Here is a 26,983-nt window from a genome sequence, read left to right on the forward strand (position 1 = left end):
ACCAAATTCTGTAAATTCAACATTGTAATCTTTATAGAGAATAAACTTTGAATTTGAATTTGAATTTGAATACATAGACGCATATGTGTATACCTTAAGGCATATCTTAATACCTTAAATAAGGATTAAAGTAACCTCTCGGTGTATATATGATGTGCTAGTTTTGTATTAAGGTTTTTCGAGTGACCACGTCTAGAATGCAGAAAAAATCATTGTGTATGTGTCATCCTAGCGTTATTTTTCACGAGGTATCAAGCCCCAAAATGATTAGTGCAGTATAATTTTATGAACTGAAAACTGTGAAAAAAAAATCGGAAGCGTGTATATATAATCCTTTAGTATGCACAGTGATCAGTATAGTTCTTCAGTAGTATCATATACATATACTACTGTATATTGTGTGTATGGCCCTAGTGGGTTTAGAGCTTGGTTTTGATGATGATGATGATAATAATAATAATAATAATAATAATAATAATAATAATAATAATAATAATAATAATAATACTGCATATTGTGGAAGTATGTTGGCTATGAACGAATTGTAAAAACGCTGGACGATGACATCACCTTTAAATAAAGGTTCAGAACTGCAAGAAGGCGTTTGACACAGTTCCACACAAGAAATTAGTGCACAAGCTGGAGGACCAGGCAGGGATAACAGGGAAGACACTACAATGGATCAGGGAATACTTGTCAGGAAGACAGCAGCGAGTCATGGTACGTGGCGAGGTGTCAGAGTGGGCGCCAGTGACGAATGGAGTTCCACAGGGGTCAGTCCTAGGACCGGTGCTGTTTCTGGTGTTTGTGAACGACATGACGGAAGGAGTAGACTCCGAAGTGTCGCTGTTTGCAGATGATGTGAAGTTGATGAGAAGAATTCAATCGGACGAGGACCAGGCAGAACTGCAAAGGGATTTGGACAGGCTGCAGGCCTGGTCCAGCAACTGGCTCTGGAGTTCAACCCCACCAAGTGCAAAGTCATGAAGATTGGGGAAGGGCAAAGAAGACCGCAGACGGAGTACAGTCTAGGGGGGCCAGAGACTACAAACCTCGCTCAAGGAAAAAGATTTTGGGGGTGAGTATAACACCAGTCACATCTCCTGAGGCGCACATCAACTACATAACTGCTGCAGCATATGGGCGCCTAGCAAACCTACGAACAGCATTCTGATATCTTAATAAGGAATCGTTCAGGACCCTGTACACTGTGTACGTTAGGCCCATATTGGAATATGCTGCACCAGTTTGGAACCCACATCTAGCCAAGCACGTAAAGAAACTAGAGAAAGTACAACTTTGGTTTGCTACAAGACTAGTCCCGGAGCTATGGGGTATGTCCTACGAGGAGAGGTTAAGGGAAATCGACCTGACAACACTGGAGGACAGGAAAGAGAGGGGGGACAAGATAACAACATATAAAATACTAAGAGGAATTGACAAGATGGACAGAGACAGGATGTTCCAGAGATGAGACACAGCAGCAAAGGGACACAGTTGGAAGTTGAAGACTCAGATGAATCACAGGGATGTTAGGAAGTATTTCTTCAGTCACAGAGTAGTCAGGAAGTGGAATAGTTTGGGAAGCGATTGTGTGGAGGCAGGATCCATACATAGCTTTAAGAACATGTATGATCAAGCTCATAGAGCGGGAAGAGTGACCCAGTAGCGGCCAGTGAAGAGCTGGGGCCAGAAGCCGTGACTCGGCCCCTCCGACCACAACTAGGTGAGTACAAAAATCTTTGCAGCGGAGTAGACCACAGTACCAATGGGCCACTCAAAACAATGTGAAGTTCAACGAGGAGAAATTTCAACTACTTAGATATGGAAAACTCGAAGATATTAAAAATGTGTCAAGGTATACCACAAATTCTAACCATACAATAGAGCGGAAAAGTAATGTGAAGGACCTGGGAGTGATAATGTCAGAGAATCTCGCCTTCAAAGACCACAACAATGTATCTACTTCATCCGCTAGGAAAAAGATAGGATGGATAATGAGAACCTTCAAAACTAGGCCCATGATGATTCTCTTCAAATCGCTTGTGCTCTCTAGGCTGTAATACTGCTGTTCACTAACGGCCCCCTTCAAGGCTGGCGACATTGCAGACCTGGAGAGCGTACAAAGAACTTTCACGACACACATAAGTACGATAAGGCACCTAAACTACTGGGAACGGTTGAAGGTCCTTGATCTATATTCCCTCGAACGCAGGCGCGAGAGATACATGATAATATACACTTGGAAGGTCCTGGAGGGATTGGTACCAAACCTGCACGCGAAAATCACTCCATATGAAACTAAAAGCCTCGGCAGGAGATGCAACATTCCTCCGATGAAAAGCACGGGTGCCACGACTACACTGAGAGACAACACAATAAGTGTCAGGGGCCTAAGACTGTTCAATTGCCTCCCAGCATACATAAAGGGAATTACCAATAGACCCCTAGCTGTCTTCAAGAAGGCACTGGACAGGCACCTAAAGTCAGTACCTGACCAGCCAGGCTGTGGTTCGTACGTCAGCTTGCGTGCGGCCAGCAGTAACAGCCTGGTTGATCAGACCCTGATCCACCATGAGGCCTGGTCTCAGACCGGGCCGCGGAAGCGTTGACCCCCGAAGCCCTCTCCAGGTAAACTCCAGGTATGTATACCTCGTCGATGTGACTGTGGGTCAGTTAATGCATTGGTGAGAGAAAGGGAGAATTAAGAATTTAAGACCACCTGTGAATCTAAGACCATGTGTTAAACTTCGAAATGGAAAGTTATACAAGTCTCAAGCAAATCAGCTTACTTTTTTTTTTAGGAGATAAATTTTGGTGCACTTTTGTTTGAAAGTGTATCAGCAAGTGTCAGGAAAGGATACACCCTGAGAAGGTTAGTTTAATATTTTTATTATGCGCCCCATACCTATCCTTTGGGCGGTAGTCGGAGGTACATAATGAGTCCTGGGACCGGCCCCCAAAGTTTTGATAGCTGAGCAAGTTACAAAGGTAATGAACTCCAGGTTGGTCCCTGAGAAACAGGTACTGGAGTTACCTGGAGTTTATCTGGAGAGAGTTTCGGGGGTCAACGCCCCCGCGGCCCGGTATGTGACCAGGCCTCATGGTGGATCAGAGCCTGATCAACCAGGCTGTTACCGCTGGCTGCACGCAATCCAACGTACGAGCCACAGCCCGGCTGGTCAGGTACCGACTTTAGGTGCATGTCCAGTGCCTGCTTGAAGACAGCCAGGGGTCTATTGGCAATCCCCCTTATGTATGCTGGGAGGCAGTTGAATAGTCTTGGGCCCCTGACACTTATTGTGTTGTCTCTTAACGTGCTAGTGACACCCCTGCTTTTCATTGGGGGGATGTTGCATCGTCTGCCGAGTCTTTTGCTTTCGTAGAGAGTGATTTTCGTGTGCAAGTTCGGTAGTAGTCATAGATTTGGATATATATATATATATATATATATATATATATATATATATATATATATATATATATATATATATATATATATATATATATATATATATATATATATATATATTATCACACTGGCCGATTCCCACCAAGGCAGGGTGGCCCGAAAAAGAAAAACTTTCACCATCATTCACTCCATCACTGTCTTGCCAGAAGGGTGCTCTACACTACAGTTTTTAAACTGCAACATTAACACCCCTCCTTCATATATATATATATTTATATATATATATATATATATATATATATATATATATATATATATATATATATATATATATATATATACGTATATAAGGTTATGCAGGTAGAATGCATAATGAAACCAACAACGTGGGTGGAAGGACACAAGTAGATACACTTAGGACATGCTAAATATATGCCATTGACTCCCTTGTGTTCTATCATCTGCGTAATGACGTGTATTGTATACGTGTTTATTACCACGTATTAGCAAGGTACATTAACATTTCTCTTGAGAGTGAAGCAGGTTAAGCAAGATAGTCGTCCATGGGGATCCCCATCATTTCTTCATCCGTTTCAGTTCCAGTTTTCCATTTTCCCATGTTGAGCAATCTCTGTCAGACACCCTGCTTCTGGCTACACTACACTTAATACTTCTTTATTTAATATTACTCTATGTAGGGATACTCAATGACTGTTTCAATCATCGACATTAAAAATGCGACATTTGTTTTCACATGTCATCGTGTTGAATAAAATATCGTAAATCCATCTCTCTGTCTCCGGAATATCTGACTTCTCTTAATTAATATTTGCCTAGCCTACTGTCGTCTTGATTATAATACTACGTAATAATAATAATAATATGATAATAGGGGCAGTGGTGATAATAATAATAAGAATGTGGTAATAATGTTTGTGCCCTCTTTTAAGTTAGTTTAATAATTTTATTATGCACATCATACCCATCCTGTTGGTACAAGAAGACACAGAACATCCAGGCCATGGGACAACCTGGGTAGCCACAGCCACTCCAGAGAGAGAGGATTTTTTAGCGCCAGGAAGGAAAAAAAAAACTGGCAGGAAATGATAGAAATCGTACACCAACTCCAATCATTTCTGGAGTGGAATCACAGTCAATGGCCTCCACTCCAAAACAACAGATATTAGTGCCAGGAAAAAAAGAATCCCCCATACTACCAATACCACCAATCCGACGACATTCATCTTCGCAAATATACAGGGTCTAAAGCCAGTAACGAACAACAAAATACCTTTCATCCGTGGACTGCTTGCAGAGTCAAATGCAATGTTCGCGGTTTTCACGGAGACCCACATAAAGGATCACTTGGACAATGAAATATATATCCCGGGTTTACTACCTATATAGATGCGACAGAGTGAACAGGCAAAAGGGTAGGGAGGGGAAAAGGTTGGCCTGTATATCACAGAGTCACTAATATGCTCAGAACTACTAAATGTCTCAAATGATGTAGTTGAAGTTTTAGCAGTAAAGATCGAGAACCAAAACCTGGTCATTGTGGTTGTATACAGGCCTTCGGATGAAACGTCCCAACAATTCCAGGAACAGCTTTTGAAAATTGACCACTGTTTGGAAAATCTTCCAGCTCCTGTCCCCAACATCTTGCTCTTGGGGGATTTCAACCTAATGCACCTAAAATGGAAGAATATAGCAAATAATGTTGTTGCAGCGATAACACCAGGAGGCAGCTCTGGCGGAAACACACACACAAACGAGCTTTTAAATCTCTGCACCTAAATCACCTTAAACCAGCAAATAATAGAGCTTACAAGACTGGAGAATACGCTGGACCTCATCTTCACTAACAATGATGATCTGATAAGAAATGTCATCATATCAAAAACAATATACTCAGAAGTCCAGACATGTATGCGGGGGGAGGGGGAAGACCGACAAATTCACCAAATTCAACTTCAATAACAAAAACATAAGGTGGGACCAAGTAAACCAAGTCCTAAATTATATAAACTGGGAAGATAGATTAAGCAACGCGGATCCTAACCTATGTCTTGAATAAATTAACTCTGTGGCACTTGAGGTATGCTCGAGGCACATTCTCTTTATTATTTATTTTATTTATTTATTTTATGTCTTTGCAAACAGCACATTGAGATTTTATATTTACAATAGTGGGTTGCAATGCAAAGAGAGCCTCTATTATGCCTAGGCATTATGGGCCAACTTAACATTATTGGCTTACAGACATTGCAGACCTGGAGAGTGTACAAAGAACTTTCACGGCACACATAAGTACGATAAGGCACCTAAATTACTGGAAACGGTTGAAGGTCCTTGATCTGTATTCCCTCGAACGCAGGCGAGAGAGATACATGATAATATACACTTAGAAGGCCCTGGAGGGATTGGTACCAAACCTGCACACGAAAATCACTCCCTATGAAAGCAAAAGACTTGGCAGGAAATGCAACATTCCCCCGATGAAAAGCAGGGGTGCCACGAGTACATTGAGAGACAACACAACAAGTGTCCGGAGCCCAAGACTGTTCAACTGCCTCCCAGCATATATAAGGGGGATTACGAACCACAGCCGGGCTGTAGTTCGTACGTCAGCTTGCGTACGGCCAGCAGTAACAGCCTGGTTGATCAGACTCTGATCCACCATGAGGCCTGGTCTCAGACCGAGCCGCGGCGGCGTTAACCCCCGAAACCCTCTCCAGGTAAACCCCAGGTAAGCCCCTATCACGTGCTTTTAACATTTTATTGAGAGGGAGCATGGACACTGGGGTCGTCTCACGGTTACTAAAAACAACAGACACAGCCCCACTCCACAAAGGTGGCAGTAAAGCAATAGCAAAGAACTACAGACTGATAGCGCTAACGTCTCATAAAAATCTTTGAAAGGGTTCTAAGAGAGAAGATCACCACCCATCTAGATACCCATCAGTTACACAACCCAGGGCAACATGGGTTTAGAGCAAGTCGCTCCTGTCTGTCCCAACTACTGGATCAATATGACAAGGTCCTGGATGCTCTAGAAGACAAACAGAATGCAGATGTAATGTACACAGACTTTGCAAAAGCCTTTGGCAAATGTGACCACGGTGTAATAGCGCACAAAATGCGTGATAAAGGAATAACAGGAAAAGTTGGTAGATGGATCTATTATTTCCTAACAAATATAACACAAAGAGTAGTAGTTAACAGAGTAAAGTCTGAGGCAACTACGATGAAAAATCTCTGTTCCACAAGGCACAGTACTCGCTCCCATCTTCTTCCTCATCCTCATATCAGACATAGACATGGACATAAGCCACAGCGCCGTGTCTTCCTATTGCAGAGGCACATAATGGGTCCAGGGAATGGTCCACATAATGGGTCCAGGGAATGGTCCACATAAAGGGTCCAGGGAATGGTCCTCAAAGTTCTGATAGCTAAGCAAGTTACAGTAGTAATGAACTGTTTACATGTTCATGTCTCGCTTCAGTCGTAATGAGTTATTTATGCAGACATGAGTATAGTCATAAAATATTGTAGTGTAGTTTATATGTGGCTCTGAATTATTTATATTACCTTATATTTTAGCAAGATATGGTTGATTTTAAGAAAGTTTAGGTGGTTATGGGTAATTTACAATAGGCAGTCAGTGTTTGTTTCTAGATTGGCCGGCAATATACCACTTTAGATAAAATACGTTGACATTTATTGAATATTTTTGTGTTGTCTCCGAATCCATCTTTTTTTTCACACTCCAGCACATAATGACGTAAGGTGTGACAAAGTTTACGTTTAATTATGTGGCCTGGTAGGCAAAGCTATCGCTTCATTCGCTGAGGGTCCGTGGTTTGATTCCCGGCAAGGGTGGAAGCATTGGGCGTGTTTCCTTACATCTGTTATCCCTGTTCACCCGTCAGTAAAAAATGAACCGCATGAACCAGCTACATGATCTATATCAAGTTAGACAACAGAGACATTTCCCTGCTCCATGGGATATTACCCCATTCCAAACTACCATTCCTTCATTTCCCCCCAAAACTCTTCTTAAATCACAACCAAAGCTTCGTCTTGAAGCCAAACATGATGCCTTAAGCTGTATTGATAACTTAGTCACACAGAACAATCTTTCACAAATTATTTACGTTGATGGTTCTGTTCACCAGTCCACTGGTGCAGCTGGTAGTGCTGCTGTTGTCACACAGAGTGATGGCTCTCATAAAGAAATTGGAGCACGCAACAATAACTGGGCCTCTACCCTTCAAACAGAACTGTTTGCTATACTCCTTGCACTCAAATGTGTCCATGTATCTAAGGTTGACACTTTAACTGTAACTGATTCTCTGTCATCCATAAATGCTCTCAACTCATTAAGTATAAATTGTGGCATGCTTGTGTCAGAAGCCAGACATAGGTATGGTAAGATTGTGGACAGTGGAGTCAGAGTGCACATGCTGTGGATTCCATCTCACATTGGTCTTCAGATGCATGATAGAACTGATAAATTGGCTAAGCTGTATGCTTTCAAAGAGGGGGTAGATTACAATCTTGGGTTGTCAGTTAGCAGTTTGAGAACAATAATACGAAAAGAACTTCAAATGAACTTTATTGACTTAAGACTTAGGGAGATTGACACAAGTCAGTCCATCTATCATCATTCCATCATGCAGGAGGAGCCACATGTCTATGGTGCATCCAACAAGATAAGCAGACTCTTGGATGTCACTACTCCCCGGCTCCGGCTGGGTTACAAGTATCTTTGGCAGGTTAAATCACCACCACCAGATGTACACCAAATGAAATGTAAACTTTGCCAGATGGACTATTGTCACACCTTGCGTCATTATGTACTGGAGTGTGATCAGATTAATGAATTTAGAAACAACTCACTCAGAAATGTTTAAGAAATGGCAAAGTATTTTATCCACAGTGGTATATTACAGACCATTCTGGAGAAATACCCTGACTTTGCTAGCTGTAAATAATGCATTACCATGTGTGTGTGTGTGTGTGTGTGTGTGTGGGTGGGTGGGTGTGTGTGTACTTACCTATTTGTACTCACCTATTTGTGGTTGCAGGGGTCGAGTCACAGCTCCTGGCCCCGCCTCTTCGCTGATTGCTACTAGGTCCTCTCTCTCCCTGCCCCATGAGCTCTATCATACCTCGCCTTAAAACTATGTATGGTTCCTGCCTCCACCACATCACTTTCTAGGCTATTCCATGGCCTGACTACTCTATGACTGAAGAAATACTTCCTAACATCCCTTTGATTCATCTGAGTCTTCAACTTCCAATTGTGACCTCTTGTGTCTGTGTCCCATCTCTGGAACATCCCGTCTTTGTCCACCTCGTCTATTCCGCGCAGTATTTTATATGTCGTTATCATGTCTCCCCTGACCCTCCTGGCCTCCAGTGTCGTCAGGCCGTGTGTGTGTGTGTGTGGGTGTGTGTGAGGGTGTATGTGTGGGTGTGGGTGTGTGGGTGTGGGTGTGTGTGTGGGTGTGTGTGTGCGTGTGGGTGTGCGTCCTTGTGTGTATGCATATATTTGTACGCTCGTGTGCACATGTCCGTGCGTGCGCCTTCGTGTGTGTATGTGCGCGCGCGCTAGTGTGGGTGTATGATCCACTTAATATTTGTATTTATAGCTCATTACAATTGTGACCAGGTGTGGACGTATCAGTGGTTCATTACTTTGTAATTTGTTCATGACTGTAACCATGTATAGGAGTGAGGCTGATTCATTACCTCTGTAACTTGCCGTGATTGTGACCAGATCTACCTGGAGTTCATTACCCTTGTAACCAGTTCAGCTATCATAACTTTGGGGTCCAGTCACTGGACCCATTATGTACCTTTGTAATCTTTTGACTACCTCCCACAGGATGGGTATGGGGTGCATAATAAAGATATTAAACTAAACTGTGTGTGTGTGTGTGTGTGTGTGTGTGTGTGTGTGTGTGTGTGTGTGTGTGTGTGTGTGTGTGTGTGTGTGTGTGTGTGTGTGTGTGTGTGTTTGTGTGTGACTCAACAATCAATATTTGCACCAATAACTCACTACAGTTGTGACCGGGTGTGGAAGTGTGAATTGCTCATTACACTATAATTTGTTCATGATTGTAGCCATGTATAAACGTAAGTAACCATTCTTACAGTATTCATTACCTTTGTAACTTGTGAGTTCATTACCTTTGTACCTAGTTCAGCTATCAAAACTTTGGGGGCCCAGTCCCTGGACCCATTATGTACCTCTGCAATCTGTAAATACCTTTGTAACTTGTCATGATTGTGACCAGACCTACCTGGAGTTCAATACCTTTGTAAATTGTGAGTTCATTACCTTTGTAAATTGTGAGTTCATTACCTCTGTAACTTGCTCAGCTATCAAAACTTTGGAGTCCAGTCCCTGGACCAATTATGTACCTCTGTAATCTTTTGACTACCGCCCACAGGATGGGAATGGGATGCATAATAAACATTAAACTAACTGAGTGTCAGCGGACAGGTATGGGTCGCATCCTGGGACCGAAATGCCTTGCATAACAAGGGGGTTTCTGTATAGCAGTATGTCATAGATATCAGCTAGGCCTGTATACCTTGTACATGTGTACTTGTAGAAATAAATATATTATTATTATTATTATTATTAATATCAGCTGGTGACGCAACCTTCCAGAGGCGCCTGTATCCCAGCCGGGACCTGGTAGTAGCGACATCCAAGAGTCTACTGATTTTGTTGGGTGAACCGTAGACATGTGGCTCCTGCATGATTGAATGACACTTGAACTGACTATTATCAATCTCCCTTAGTCTCAAATCAATGAAGTTCAACAGAAGCTCTTTTCGTATTACTGTTCTCAAGCTATTAGTTGACAGCGAACGATTGTAATCTGCTTCCTCGTTGAAGGCATATGCTTTTGCCAGGTCATCAGTTATATCATGCATTTGAAGATCAATGCGAGATGGAATACATAGGTGTTCTCTGACTCTACTGTCTGGCTTCTGACATAAACATACCACAACTGACATTCACGGAGTTAAGAATATTTACTGATGATAAAGAATCTGTTACAATTAAGGTATCAACCTTAACTGACCCACGAAATCGCAACGACACGATTGCAAACAAACCAGACCGTCGCTAACCCGACGGTCTGGAGTTTTGCGTCTCTCTGACCGCGGGTTCAAACCCCTCTCGTGGTATGGTTTACAGCCTTAAATAGTAAACGGACGCATTTAAGTGCAAGGAGTATATCAAACAGCTCAGTTTAAAGGACAGAATCCCACTTGTTGATGCTGCTCCAGTTTCTGTACAGAGCTATCAGCATACATAATTTATGGAAGAGAGTACCGTGTGACTAAGGAATCAACACAATTTAAAGTATTATGCACACTGACGTGTACAAAGACCTTGAATTAAAAAACTTCACTCATTATATAGGGGTTTAAATACTACGCGTAATGGCACTGCAAGATATGACTCGTTCAATTTATTTCATAATGGTAATTAATTGAGAAATATATTACAGCTTCATCAACTGTTGCACTTTTATGTCGGGTTTAGGTAATTTATATATGATTATATAGGTAAACAAAATATTTAATCCCTAATTAAAATGATTTGCTAAATGGCTAATTAATAGCTTTGAAATGTTTCTTCGAGACAATGTTTGCTTAGTTGTGGCCTCGATATCACAAGATCACTCTCGGTAAATTCATTATATGTTGTAGAGCCCTTAATTACTTCACTCCTTACGCTTACTGTGTGAGTGGACTAGCAATTAAAATAGATATAAGCAGACCTTGAAAATTACATCCCTAGGAATACTAGAGAGGCATCGAATTTGACTGGATCGTGGATTAGTGGAGGTGGAAGATGGTGATTGGTATCTGACAGTGCCATCTGGCAGTCTAGCAATAGGTGACCTATAATCAGGAAAACTGTGCGGGTCTGTGTCTCACATATGTTATTGTTATCTGTTGGTAGAAAGAGCTGACATGGATCTTTGTCATGAGATGACCCATTCAATGGATTCACTGGTAGGAAAGAAGGGGCTAACAAGACTGTTTCTAAGGACATAAAGTTTTGGTAGCCGACGGCCCCGTATCAGGATGTGGTAACAGTGACCTCTGACTTTCAGTGCTGGATTCGGCAAACCTGACTTTGTCATATGACAAAGTCAGGTGAAGTGCCAACTGATTTGTCAACTTTGCTAAAATCTTTCACAAATTTCATTAGTAATGAATGTATCTAGTTTATAAAGATCTGAACTTAGGTTCATATTACAATTTACCTGAAGTTTACCTGGAGAGACTTCCGGGGGTCAACGCCCCCGCGGCCCGGTATGTGACCAGGCCTCCTGGTGGATCAGAGCCTGATCAAATAGGCTGTTACTGCTGGCTGCATGCAATGCAACGTACGAGCCACAGCCCGGCTGGTCAGGTACCGACTTTAGGTGCTTGTCCAGTGCCAGCTTGAAGACTGCCAGGGGTCTGTTGGTAATCCTCCTTATGTATGCTGGGAGGCAGTTGAACAGTCTCGGGCCCCTGACACTTATTGTATGATCTCTTAACGTGCTAGTGACACCCCTGATTTTCATTGGGGGGATGTTGCATCGTCTGCCAAGTCTTTTGCTTTCGTAGTGAGTGATTTTCATGTGCAAGTTCGGTACCTTATGTATACTGGGAGGCAGTTGAACAGTCTCGGGCCCCTGACACTTATTGTATGGTCTCTTAACGTGCTAGTGACATCCCTGCTTTTCATTGGGGGGATGTTGCATCGTCTGCCAAGTCTTTTGCTTTCGTTGTGAGTGATTTTCGTGTGCAAGTTTGGTAATAGTCCCTCTAAGATTTTCCACGTGTATATAATCATGTATCTCTCCCGCCTGCATTCCAGGGAGTACAGGTTCAGGAACTTCAGGCGCTCCCAGTAATTGAGGTATTTTATCTCCGTTATGAGTGCCGTGAAGGTTCTCTGTACATTTTCTAGGTCAGCAATTTCACCTGCTTTGAAAGGTGCTGTTAGTGTGCAACAATATTCCAGCCTAGATAGAACAAGCGACCTAAAGAGTGTCATCATGGGCTTGGCATCCCTAGTTTTGAAGGTTCTCATTATCCATCCTGTCATTTTTCTAGCAGATGCGATTGATACAATGTTATGGTCCTTGAAGGTGAGATCCTCCGACATGATCACTCCCAGGTCTTTGACGTTGATTTTTCGCTCTATTTTGTGGAAGGAATTTGTTTTGTACTCTGATAAAGTTTTAATTTCCTCATGTTTACCATATCGGAGTAATTGAAATTTCTCATCGTTGAACTTCATATTGTTTTCTGCAGCCCACTGAAAGATTCGGTTGATGTCCGCCTGGAACCTTGCAGTGTCTGCAATGGAAGACACTGTCATGCAGATTCGGGTGTCATCTGCAAAGGAAGACAGGGTTCTGTGGCTGACATCCTTGTCTATGTCAGATATGAGGATGAGAAACAAGATGCGAGAGAGTACTGTGCCTTGCGGAACAGAGCTTTTCACCGTAGCTGCCTCAGACTTTACTCTGTTGACTACTGCTCTTTGTGCTCTTTGCGAGGAAATTATAGATCCATCTACCAACTTTTCCTGTTATTCCTTTATCACGCATTTTGTGCGCTGTTACGCTATGGTCGCTCTTGGCGTTGGCTTTTGCAAAGTCTGTATATATTACATCTGCATTCTTTTTGTCTTCTAGTGCATCTAGGACCTTGTTGTAGTGATCCAGTCGTTGGGACAGTCAGGAGCGACCTGCTCTAAACCCATGTTGCCCTTGATTTAGATTTTGCCACCGAAGTGGCTAGTTTATTGTGCACCCCATATCCATCCTGTGGACGGTAGCGCGAGAGCATATGGATACACAAAAGGCCTAGTTCACTTATCTGTTACAAGCAAATTTAGGAAATTTGCTTAGTATATCTGGTATCTTATTTTCATTAATAAGATATCTTGTCATGTCACATAGGTTATTATACTGTCTGTCTCTGTATTCCTCAATAAGCGGACAATTAAGCACATAGTGTTCAAGAGAGTGACCATATGCCTGATCACATAATTTACATTTAGTTTGATCATCATCTGTGTGTCTCCCAAACTGCCAGAAGTACTTGTAACCAAGCCTAAGCCTGGTCACTACAACATCAGTCAGTCTGTTCACATTGCAAGTTGCTCCATAAACATACTTATCTACGTTCATGTTATCATAGTGGGTTATAGATCTACTCAGGCTTCTATCTGCATTCCTATAACAATCATTTTCATTATTTACTTCTCTCCTAATATTATTCCTAATGCTAGACACAGTTATACCAAAGTTATATTCTACATTCTCCTTCTGGGTACTCTTCTTGGCTAACATATCAACTTTATCATGAAGGAGTAATCCAATGTGTGATGGGATCCATAGCAATTGTACATTAATTCCTTTGTCCCTAATTTTTGAGTATCTATACCTGGCTTCCCCAATGAGCATGTTGTTGGAGTCATTATATGAGTCAAGAGCCTTCAATGATGACATAGAATCAGTAATGATGATAGAGTCAAGCTCAGTGTCATAGGTTAGCTTTAGCGCCATTAGGATTGCAAACAATTCAGTTTGCAGTGTAGACGCCAAGTTGTTAATTCTTATGCCTAACTCAACAAATTTATTATCGTTCTTAACTAGGGAGGTGGCAACAAGAGCAGATGCAGCCCTGCCAGAAGACTCCTGTTTAGATCCATCAGTGTGATAACTTATTACTACCAGCTAGGTGAGAAATTTCTTCTTGAGCAGTTGCTCTAACAAGAGATTTAAGGAAGGGATTACTAGCAATGAGCTTCTTGGGAGGGACTTGTAGGTATGTGATATTAAATGAACACATCTTCCATGGAGGGGTGAAATGCTCTTGTTTCCTACAGTGATACAGTTCATGTAGGTTATAAAACTTAATGCAATTGCACGTTTCCACAATCCATTTAGATCTGTGTGTATTTACCTCTAGACACTTGGTAAGATTCACCGTGACAGTGTCTGGTTCGTTTCTCAACATTCTAATACCGAGTACAGTGTTAATTTCAACAATCCTATCACTGATACTAGAAATACCAAGCTCCATGTTGCCTGGGTTGTGTAATTGATGGGTATCTAGATGGGTGGCGATCTTGTTTCTTAGGACCCTTTCAAAGATTTTTATGATATGGGATGTTAGTGCTATCGGTCTGTAGTTCTTTACTATTGCTTTACTGCCACCTTTGTGGAGTGGGGCTATGTCTGTTGCACTAGCTTAAATAAAACTTGACTATATTTTGTTCAATCCTTATTTTTTATATATCAGTTTTTAGCTTTTAACCAATCAATTGTAAAATTAATATCTTGTAGTGCATGTCTCTCAGCACTGGGACAAGTGCAGTTGTAAAACGTTGAATGTTCTAGTTTCTGCAAGTACTTTATCAAGCGGGCTACTTCATAGTTTATGATGGTAATTACATTATTTGAAGTCTCTGTGCTCTAAGATTCTTTAATGTTAATGTTTGATCTGATTGATTTCATACTCAAAAAATGTTTCCTGGTAGGGTTTTGTGTTTTCAGAATCTATATAACCTGTTTGATAGCATATAGTGCGTTACTTAGATGTGAAAAAGATATAGCTGACAGTCTTCATGATAATAATGATATGCTATCTTATAATTACATTAACAGCGTAACACTTCTAGTCTCGAGATTTTTATGTCACATCCTTCGTTCCTTTTTTTTTTTTTTTTTTTTGTGGGTGGGGAGGGTTATCACCAAGATCGTTTGCACCCTCTACCACACGAGTCTTGGAATATGGATATTCTATTATATCTCTACAGCGCCTGAAAAGCGGGTACTCGAGTTTCATTTTATTGTAATCACTTATTTTGTCAAACGTCAACAAGATTGTTATATCTGTGTTTCAGGTGAGTGGTTGCAGATCGTGGTGCACTTCCTGAAGGCTGTCGGGTATGGAGACAAGGACTCTGTTGGCGCCAACAACAGCACTGACTCAGGCTTCCTGGAGGCGAGCCTGGCACACTACAGGCTGCAGGGCTTGGGTTACTACTGGCTCGCTGCTACCTCGATCTCCTACACCTTCTACTTCGGCATCGGCGGCTTCCTTCATGTTAGTCAACATCCAGAATTACTGGATACAAATATCGTACTACTGAGGATAGTAAAGAAAAGACACACACTGTGGAACAAACTTTTCTCGGGGCAACGTTTCGCTTTGTGTAGCTTTAGCAAGTCATGACTTGATAAATCTCTATTCTAAACAAAACGTAATCTCAGAAATATCTTATTCTTCATCATGTGTCTTTTCTACGTTTATATTTCATCATATTTTTACTCCAGTATCGTATTTTAGTCGTTGAATTTTTGACATTTATCGTAAGTGATTTTTTATGTTTTGTTTCCAAATTACATATATTAATGCAGTTTGTACGCTTTATTGCATACAAATTTCCTCTGAGATGCTATTTTTAATTCAGTTGTATTATAGAGAAAATGGGAGAAGTTTAGCCCCGCGCACCGCAACGGCAGACTGATTAATACAGTATATACGTTCACCACATTGTCTAGGAAAGAATTTTCACGTTCACTTAGATACAAGTGTCTCAGGGGACCACCTAGGGTATAGTAGTAGTAGTGGTGGTGGGGGTGGTAGTAGTAGTAGTAGTAGTAATAGTAGTAATAGTAGTAATAGTAGTAGTAATAGTAGTAGTAGTAGTAGTAGTAGTAGTAGTAGTAATAGTAGTAGTGGTTGCAATAGCAATCAAGTTCAAACTCTACTTACACCTTTCCTACAAAATATTCATACCCTTTTCTTCCTAAAAAAAAAAAAAAAAAAAAAAAAAAAAAAAAAAAAAAAAAAAACTGTGATGTAGCGGGTTGGAATGCAAGACAGGGACAAAGCCTTGCTATTTATTCTTTGATAACCTCGAAATTGTATAGAGAGAAAATCACTGGAATGTGCCTTTCAGATTTTGGGAGCAGTCTCTCGTTTTGGGCTGGAAAAAGAGCCCTGGGCCTTACGGGTCCCTCGACATAAGCAAGGTCAGGTAGCTGGGGTTAACAGTCCATGCTTGAGAAGTTCCTACGTGAGGAGATTTGGGGAAGTTACCTTACTTAGGAACCAATAAAAGGTGCTTCATTAGATTTTTCAATTTTACTCCTCTGAAGATGTGTGTGTAAGTACACGGAAATGCTCAGATATGTATTTTTTTTCACTGCAATATCATTTTTTATGCTTACAGTCATACAAGATAATGATTTCATTCCAAACGCACATTGTTAAATATCTTTATTGCATGTCTGCATTCCATACCCATCCACACGCACAGAGTAAATTTGACAAGCGGCAAGTAAATACTGCTAGTTGTACTGGTACACCAAACAGGTAGTAGAATGAAATTAGCCTAGAGTCATCCACACAAACGTATGTCCTTGGGTAGCGAGTACAACATCCAGTTCTGCTGAATACGCTACTCTTGAGGACTGTGTGGTCCCGTGGATTAAGGCGTCATGAGTTTTCGCCCACCATGAGGCAGGCCAAAACAGCATGGGTTCGACTCCTTGGCTAGTTGAAGTGTTGTTATTGATATATATATATATATATATATATATATATATATATATATATATATATATATATATATATATATATATATATATATATATAATAACATCTCTAGGTTAAATCATCCATACACCATCTTATTTGTATTCTGTTTCTTTTTCTGTAGCTGATATTTTTAGTTACCACTGCCTATAGCTTGAGGAATGGGTGATTTTGCTGCACTGAAATAACCACTAAACTCTTCACTAATTATTATACGACTGTTTTGATGCTTAATGGATTTACTAAACACATGCTTTGAGTGTGAACATTTTTAATTTGTATTTTTATAGTATTAAATTAAACCTATTGTACTATAGCTCATTCTAGCTCAAAACATAGACTCCACAAAAGTCATTATTAGACCTTAGTGCAATTACAAGTGAGAGTCTTGTTCTATTTTTAATTTGTATTTTTATATTACTAGTTTATACCTAGTTGTACTTTAGTTCATTCCAGCACAACACATAGACAACATCAACTTCATTATGTGTAGTAGTGACTATACTCTACATGACCAAAATACTCTAGCTATATACTTGTCCAAACTTCCTACCACTACAGATATCAGTACTAGAACTCAACACACAACTCAGGATATAAATAACCATAATTTAAACCTAGAAGATGATTGATCACGTTGACCCTGATCTAAACCTCCATAATCTGACACCCAATCAAAACCTATTGGAAAGTAACTGCCTTTATTACACAGCATCACAAGCCAGCACTATCCTAAACAATGCTAAAAGTCTATCAGTACTTAACTACAACGTCAGATCCTTAAGCAAACACTATGATGACCTCCTAGCACTCCTTGAATCACTAAAGACACCCTTCTCCTGCATTATTCTTACTGAGACCTGGCTTAAGCAGGACACAATAGATATCTACCCTCTACCAGGATACACAGCAATTCACAACTGCAGACCAAACCAAGTTGGGGGTGGTATTGCAATCTATTACTCTAACCAATTATCTTGTATTAGCACCACTTGCTTTAGTGATGAATATGGGGAATACATTTTTGCTAATTTTACTGTAAAAAACCTTAAGACGCCTATAACAATCGGTGCCATTTACCGGATACCTCACACAAACATCCCAAATTTCAGTGAGAAATTAAAGTCACTAATAACAAACAGACAAATGAATAAGCACCACCTTCTCTTAGCTGGAGACTTCAACATCAACCTTGGCTTACTAGATGATCAGCCTGTAACTGATTTCATCAACAATATGAACAACACACTTCTCATACCAACAATAAGTAAACCAACCAGGCTCACTGAGACAAGTGCAACCATAATAGACCACATATGGACCAATATACTAGCCCCCCTTAAATCAGGGATAATCACAGATAGCACTACAGACCACTACCCTACCTTCCTCCTGACAAACATTAGTAAACCACCACTTGAATATAACAAAGTCTCATTTAGACTCCATGACGAGGCCTCAGTAAGGAAGTTCACAGCTGACCTAGAGACTGTTGACTGGCCTACAGAATTCTCCAAGGCCAATGGTATTGATGACTGGACAGACATTTTTCTTAACAAATTACTTAGACTATACAACAAACATTGTCCTATAAAAGCAAAACAGATCACAAACAAACGGCTTGGTTGCCCATGGCTAACCAGCACCATTCTGAAATCCATTGACAAGAAACACCAATATGAAAAGCAATATAGACAAGGCTTAATACACAAAGATATTCTTAAACACTATTCATCAGCTCTCACCAAAGTAATAAAGAAAGCCAAACAACTATACTACTCCAGTAGATTCACAGACACTAGAGGAGATATAAAAAAGACCTGGAAAACACTCTCTCAGATTCTAGGGACCCACAAACTGAGAAAAACCAAGAATATTGTCCTAACTAAACCTAATGAAACACCACTACATCCCACTGACACAGCTAACAAGATAAACGACTTCTTCTCAACCATAGGATCTAATCTCGCCAGTAAAATCCCACATACCAATGCCCATGCCGGGGACTACCTAGATGGGAATTTCCCTAATTCCTTCTATCTTGCACCAACTGAGCCCACGGAAGTCACCGAGATTATAAAGTCACTTAAAAATAACTAGGGGAATCTGTCTCATGTCCCACCATTACTGTACAAGCGAGCGGCCCATGTCCTTTCGCATGCTATTTCATTACTCTTTAACAAGTCACTAGAGACTAGCACCTTCCCGAAACTACTCAAGATGGCAAGGGTTACACCAATACATAAAGGTGGTGACCCTACAGACTTAAACAACTATAGGCCAATATCTAACTTACCATTGCTATCCAAAATCTTTGAGAAACTCGTGCACAGGAGACTGTACTCATTTATAACGGCTCAAAACATACTCAACCCCTGCCAATTTGGATTCAGGAAAAATAAAAGCACTAATGATGCAATCATAAAAATGCTAGATCTGCTTTACACAGCATTGGAAAATAAGGAATATCCACTAGGAATTTTTATTGACTTAAGAAAAGCTTTTGACACAGTAGACCACGACATCCTACTCCACAAACTTGATCATTACGGTATAAGAGGCCATGCGCTTGCTTATTTCAAATCTTACATTACTAATAGGTATCAGTATGTCACCATTAAAGACACAGCAGCAGCAACACGGCCCCTGATACTGGAGTTCCGCAGGGAAGTGTCCTTGGTCCCCTGCTCTTCCTCATATACATTAATGACCTTCCAAATGTATCCCAACACCTGAAACCCATTCTCTTTGCTGACGACACGACTTATGTCATCTCTCACCCTAATCTTGCCACCCTCAACACCACTGTGAATGAGGAGCTGATCAAAATATCGACTTGGATGACAGCCAATAAACTTACGCTTAACACTGACAAAACCTACTATATTATGTTTGGTAGCAGAGCAGGAGATGCACAAATTAACATTAAGATTGACAACACTCTAATTACCAGAAATAATGGGGGCAAATTCCTAGGCCTATACCTTGACAACAACCTGAATTTCAGCACCCATATCCAGCATATAACCAAAAAAGTATCCAAAACGGTTGGGATCCTCTCCAAGATACGATACTACGTGCCGCAAAATGCCCTTCTCACACTATACCACTCACTTATTTATCCATACCTCACCTATGCTATTTGTACTTGGGGATCAACTGCAGCAACACACCTAAAGCCAATAATAACCCAACAAAAAGCTGGAGTAAGAATAATCACTAAATCCCATCCCTGGCAACACACCCCCCCACTCTTCATAGACCTAAACTTACTCCCTGTTCAGTACATCCACACTTACTACTGTGCAATCTACATCTACAGGGCCTTAAACTCTAATATCAACCTTGACCTAAAACGCTTTTTTGATAGTTGTGACAGAACCCACAGGCATAACACCAGACACAAACATCTCTACGAAATTCCCCGTGTCCGACTAAACCTTTACAAAAATTCAATGTATGTCAAAGGCCCTAAAATCTGGAATACCCTACCTGAGAACTCTAGAACTGCAGACACATTCATCACCTTCAAAACTACCATTAGAAAACATCTTATCTCCCTGATACACCCTGTCAACTAACTACACGAATACCACCTGGTGGTTCACACTTACACTCACTGACTCATTTGACCATAAACAGAAATATTAATCTCAATCTTAAAATAATGAATCCTGTGATACTCCAATACTGAAACTATGTACTGTGCCAAAACAAAAGCATTCACATTGCTAAACTCACAAACTAGTATTTAGTCACTTAGCCATAATACCAACTTACCTCATAATTTGTAATATTTTACAATTAAGAATAAAACTAAGTCTGCCCGAAATGCCTAGCCATGCTAATTATTATTATTATAATCAAGGGGGAAGCACTAAACCCATAGGATTATGTACACTCTGTAATCACTATTTTACTACATGTAAACCACACAATAACCAAATTTCTGTAAACTCAACATTGTAATCCTTAGAGAGAATAAACTTTGAATTTGAATTTGAAAAAGAATCCGTAAGGTCTGCAGAACATAATCTAAGTTTTGTTTCAATTCCCAGTGGTATTATTACGTGTGTCAGCGTGACCGATCTGAGGAATGGAAATGTCAGCCACACAAGTTCCTCTCTCCGGAACTTGAGCGTCACGAGATCCTGCTGGGCTCCTTCTCTCTCCTGCTGGGTTCCTCCGTGTCTGCTCTCATCTCCTGCTACCTCATGAATGGAGGAAGGTCTACCATCTACTACAACGTAGCTGAGCACGGCTGGTTCTGGTACTTTGTCTCTTGGCCGTTCGTCTTTATTTGGCAGGTATGATAAACCGAAGGAACCCGGGTTCGATTGCCAGTTTTTTTTTTTTCAACTTGGCGTACCGCGGATTTTTTGTGAAGTTTGTATACTAACAGATTTTCATATTCTAAAAACCGGAATGACGTTATATTTCTGGAGAAACACGTGCAACTTTCGAAAAAAAAATACATGCGCATTGAATAATATTCTTCATTTATTAAAACTTTCAATATCTAATAATATTTTAATAAATAAATCTATATTTGTATAATTATCTGTTCGTGTGAACTCTCACTTGGTGATGAATTCCACAATGTCGCTCATTGTTTTATCTCTATTATGAAATTAGATTAGGTTTGGTGAAATTAGGTGTATATAATGGGTAGTGTAAACTAGTTTATAGTTATGTCTGTTTTCATATACTTTACAACTAACATAGTGTAAATGAAAAAGTCAACTATCTTATATGTATTAAAACTTTATCGGAGTCTGATCATGTGATGAGTGGAATGTTTTGTTGTATTTGCAGGATTACCTAACGTACTGGCACCACCGCTTCTACCACCTGCCCTTAGTCTACAAGTACTTCCACAAGCTCCACCACAAGTACAAGCACCCAACCGCCTTCAGCGTCACCGCTATCCACCCTGTTGAGTTCCTCCACATGCAGGCAGTCCTCGCCAGTCCCATGGTGCTCTTCCCAGTCCACTGGAGTGAGTCTCCCTTACGTTATGGCTTCCTACTGGGTTAAGGCTGAAAATTTCCTCGCTTTTCCTGCTTAATCCCTTCTTAATTCTCTTTTCTTTCTTTCCAACCAGTTCCTAACCTCTCTCATTCACTGTTTTCCACACAAAAAAGTAATGTTATAAATGTTGGTTGTGTCCTGGAGCTTTTAACTAAGTCTACTCCCCCAATCATCAAATGACCCATCTTTCGTTCAATTACTCAGATATGGTAAACACGAGGAAATTAAATCTTCATCAGAGTACAAAACAAATTCTGGCCACAAAATAGAGCGAAACACCAACGTCAAAGACCTGGGAGTGATCATGTCGGAGGATCTCACCTTCAAGGACCATAACATTGTATCAATTGCATCTGCTAGAAAAATGACAGGATGGATAATGAGAACCTTCAAAACTAGGGATGCCAAGCCCATGATGACACTCTTCAGGTCACTTGTTCTATCTAGGCTGGAATATTGCTACACACTAACAGCACCTTTCAAGGCAGGTGAAATTGCTGACCTAGAAAATGTACAGAGAACCTTCACGGCGTGCATAACGGAGATAAAACACCTCAATTACTGGGAGCGCTTGAGGTTCCTGAACCTGTATTCCCTGGAACGCAGGCGGGAGAGATACATGATAATATACACCTGGAAAATCCTAGAGGGACTTGTACCGAACTTGCACACGAAAATCACTCACTACGAAAGCAAAAGACTTGGCAGACGATGCAACATCCCCCCAATGAAAAGCAGGGGTGTCACTAGCACGTTAAGAGCCCATACAGTAAGTGTCAGGGGCCCGAGACTGTTCAACTGCCTCCCAGCATACATAAGGGGGATTACCAACAGGCCCCTGGCTGTCTTCAAGCTGGCACTGGACAAGCACCTAAAGTCGGTACCTGACCAGCCGGGCTGTGGCTCGTACGTTGGTTTGCGTGCAGCCAGCAGTAACAGCCTGGTTGATCAGGCTCTGATCCACCAGGAGGCCTGGTCACAGACCGGGCCGCGGGGGCGTTGACCCCCGGAACTCTCTCCAGGTAAACTCCAGGTACTCCAGGTAATCTTCTAGTGACCAGCTTTAGCTTATAGTCTGATAGGAACTAGACATTCCTAAAGCCTTCTAGAGATCAACCCTATTTTCCGCAACCCCTGTCGTCAATAGTTTTCTATTATCATCATATCATTGCCTATAATCTTTTAATTGACATCCTTTTCCTCTAAAATCTCCTGCTAATCATTCTTTTCCCCTTGTATTAGACCAAGGGATTCCCAACCTTTTCTGTGTCCCGTACCCTTAGTAAATGTTTAATTAATGTTGCACCCCTTACAAAAGGAATATCACATTTGAACATGAAGTCAGATATCCAATTTTCAATCATAAATTGAACCAAATGCAGTACTGCGGGTGAACAAATTGAACTAAAAGAAATAAGCTTTTAATGCAGTGCATGAAATGCAAATATAAATTGAGAAATTAGAAAAGTTTTTAGTGAAAGAAACGAAATTGTGCTTTTCAGTGGGACTGTCGCACCACCTGAAATGCCATCTCCCATCCCCTTGGGGTGAGTGCATTCCAGGTTGGGAACCCCTGTATTAGACGGTTTTGCAGTTTAGACCCTAAGTCCTTCCAGTGCCCAGTCTTATTGTTTGTATTCTCACAGAAGGTTAGGTTAGGTAAGGTTCGTCAGGAAACAGGACAAATGTTTCCTGACGCGGGTCTTAAGTCAGATGATGACCCGCCTTTGGAGCTTTTGGTCATCTGACCGAGGCCTTCCGCTGGCTTACAGGTCCACCCCTTTAAAAATTATGGTTTCTCACAGAAGCCTATCTTTTTTTTTTTTAAGTTTTCCTGAGATAATATCTATCCATAGCCTCTTCGACCCTTATTTCCCCTTCCTATAACCTCCTAATGGCCATCCCTATCACCCATAGTTTCCACATGACTAACAATGTGCTTCATAAGTTTATAGTATCTTAGTAATCAACCCTATCCACATATAGATCTCTGTACAGATCAGCTCACTCCTACATCGCCAATCACAGGTGTGTTCGTGACACTGATGATCTACCTCTACTACCATGGGATTATAGACCATTCAGGTATCAACTTCAAGGCGCAGTGGTGGCAGCCGTGGCAGCCAGATAGCATCTTCCACGACAACCATCATCAGTACTTCCATGTTAACTTCGGCTTTAACTGTGCCCTCTGGGATAAAGTAAGTCATGTGGTAGGTATGTGCAGAGCAAACATCTCCATATTTATAGACTACAACTACGTTTTGCTCTAAGTGGAGCAAAACTGATGAACAGCTATTTAGTTAGAGCTTCATCGGTTTTGTTCCTGTAAAGGTTTGGTCTAAAATGCTTGTCGGCAGGCCTTACCTCGCAAAATGAAGTCAGTTTTTACAGGTGTTCTTGCTCAAATGAAGTTGGGTAATGCAAGTGTGCAGATTTATTCCTAGGGTCGAGCTGCTTGATAAAAGTGTTCATTCTGGGATGTGGTTAGTCTATGAAGACATTTTTGAGGTTATCTTAGGATAATTGATGCAGGCATTGCATACTGGATACCTCAAAGGCAGTGGGAATGGACATCTCTCCCTGGGTCCTTAGAGAGGGAGCAGAGATGCTGTGTATGCCACTAACAACAATTGTCAACACATCCATTGAAACTGGGCAACTACTAAAGGTATGGAAGACGCCAAATGTACTCCCAATTTTTAAGAAAGGAGACAGACGCGAGGCACTAAACTACAGACCAGGCCACTGATGTGTATAGTATGCAAAGTCATGGAAAAGATTATCAGGAGGAGAGAGGAGGAGCACATATAACGGAACAATCTCATGAACGACAACCAGCATGGATTCATGAAAGGCAAATCCTGTGTCACAAACCTACTGGAGTTTTATGACAAGGTAATGGAAGTAAGACATGAGAGAGAAGGGTGGGTAGATTGCATTTTCTTGGACTGCAAGAAGGCCTTCGACACTTCCTCACAAGAGAATAGTGCAAAAGCTAGAGGGTCAGGCACGTATAACAGGAAGGGCGCTGCAATGGATCAGAGAATACCTGACGAGGAGGCAACGAGTCATGGTACGTGACGAGATATCAGAGTGGGCCCGTGACGAGCAGGGTTCCACAGGGGTCAGTCCTAGAACCAGTGCTATTTTTGGTATATATGAATGACATAACAGAAGGGATAGACTCAAAAGTGTCCCTGTTTCCAGATGATGTGAAGTTAATGAGGAGAATTAAATCGTATGAGGATCAGGCAGGACTACAAAGAGACCTAGACAAGCTGGAAGCTTGGTCCAGCGATTGGCTCATTGAATTTGACCTCGCCAAATGCAAAGTTTTGAAGACTGAAGAAGGGCAAAGAAGACCGCAGGCAAAATATAGGCTAGGTGGCCAAAGACTGAAAACCTCACTCAAGGAAAAGGATCTTGGGGTGAGTATAATACTGAGCACATCTCCTGAGGTGCGCATCAACCAGATAACTGCTGCAGCATTTGGGCACCTGGCAAACCTGAGAATAGCGTTCTGATACTTCGGTAAGAAATTGTTCAAGACTCTAGACTGTGTACGTCAGGCACATACTGGAGTATTCAACACCAGTTTGGAACCCACACCTGGTCAACCACGTCAAGAAATTAGAGAAAGTGCAAAGGCTTGCAAGAAGATTAGTTTCAGAGATAAGGGGAATGTCCTACGATGAAAGGTTAAGGAAAATCACCCTGACGACGCTGGAGGATGGGAGGGTTAGGGGAGACATGATAACGACACAAAATACTGTGAAGAATTGACAAGATGGACAGAGACAGGATGTTCCAGAGATGGGACACAGAAACCAGGGGTCACTATTGGAAGTTGAAGACTGAGATGAGTCAAAGAGATGTTAGAAAGTACGTATTTCTTTAGTCATAGAGTTGCCAGGAAGTGGAATAGTCTGGTAAGTGATGTAGTGGAGGCAGGAACCATACATAGTTTTAAGACAACGTATGATAAAGCTCATGGAGCAAGAAGAGGACCTAGTAGCGATTAGTGAAGAAGCGGGGCCAGGAGCAGTCTCGACCCTTGCAACCACAAATGGGTGAGTACAGTTGTTCTTGGTATGTGGTTAGGTAACTTATATTATTCTAGATATTACTCATGGAAATAATTTTTTTTATCCAACTTCACTTATAACATGAACTTATTGGCTATAATATTATACGAAGTATAGGAGATTAAGATAAATTTATTTGGATTTTTAACCTGGAGGAGGGTTAGTCACCTAGGATAACCCAAAAAAGTCATCGAGGACTGTCTGTCTTATTTCCAACTTCTCAATCTGAACCTGTCTTTCTGTGCATTCTGAGATGTTCTCCTTTGTTGCAACCCCCGAATGGGTCACAATGTATATAATGTATATTACCTGTTATATAATTTTATATTGCATATATTTGCTATATTAGCTAAATCGTAATTTTTTTTTTCAACAAGTCGGCCGTCTCCCACCGAGGCAGGGTGACCCAAAAAAGAAAGAAAATCCCCAAAAAGAAAATACTTTCATCATCATTCAACACTTTCACCACACTCGCACATTATCACTGTTTTTGCAGAGGTGCTCAGAATACAACAGTCTAGAAGCATACACATATAAAGATACACAACATATCCCTCCAAACTGCCAATATCCCAAACCCCTCCTTTAAAGTGCAGGCATTGTACTTCCCATTTCCAGGACTCAAGTCCGACTATATGAAAATAACCGGTTTCCCTGAATCCCTTCACTAAATATTACCCTGCTCACACTCCAACAGATCGTCAGGTCCCAAGTACCATTCGTCTCCATTCACTCCTATCTAACACGCTCACGCACGCTTGCTGGAAGTCCAAGCCCCTTACCCACAAAACCTCCTTTACCC

At 41.1% G+C, this 26,983-nt stretch overlaps 1 protein-coding gene across 1 annotated transcript in view; it reads left to right on the forward strand.

The window, feature by feature from the left end:
* The window catches only part of LOC128686256 (uncharacterized), a 58,164-nt gene that overhangs the window by 26,535 nt on the left and 4,646 nt on the right, over positions 1-26,983 (forward strand). The window contains exons 2-5 of the mRNA XM_070085739.1: positions 15,363-15,565; positions 21,121-21,369; positions 21,878-22,061; positions 24,122-24,294. Coding sequence (XP_069941840.1) covers positions 15,363-15,565; positions 21,121-21,369; positions 21,878-22,061; positions 24,122-24,294 — 809 coding nt within the window. The remainder of the gene's footprint in view (positions 1-15,362; positions 15,566-21,120; positions 21,370-21,877; positions 22,062-24,121; positions 24,295-26,983) is intronic.

This window comes from Cherax quadricarinatus, chromosome 17 (genome assembly GCF_038502225.1).
Source record: "Cherax quadricarinatus isolate ZL_2023a chromosome 17, ASM3850222v1, whole genome shotgun sequence".
Lineage (NCBI taxonomy): Eukaryota > Metazoa > Arthropoda > Malacostraca > Decapoda > Parastacidae > Cherax > Cherax quadricarinatus.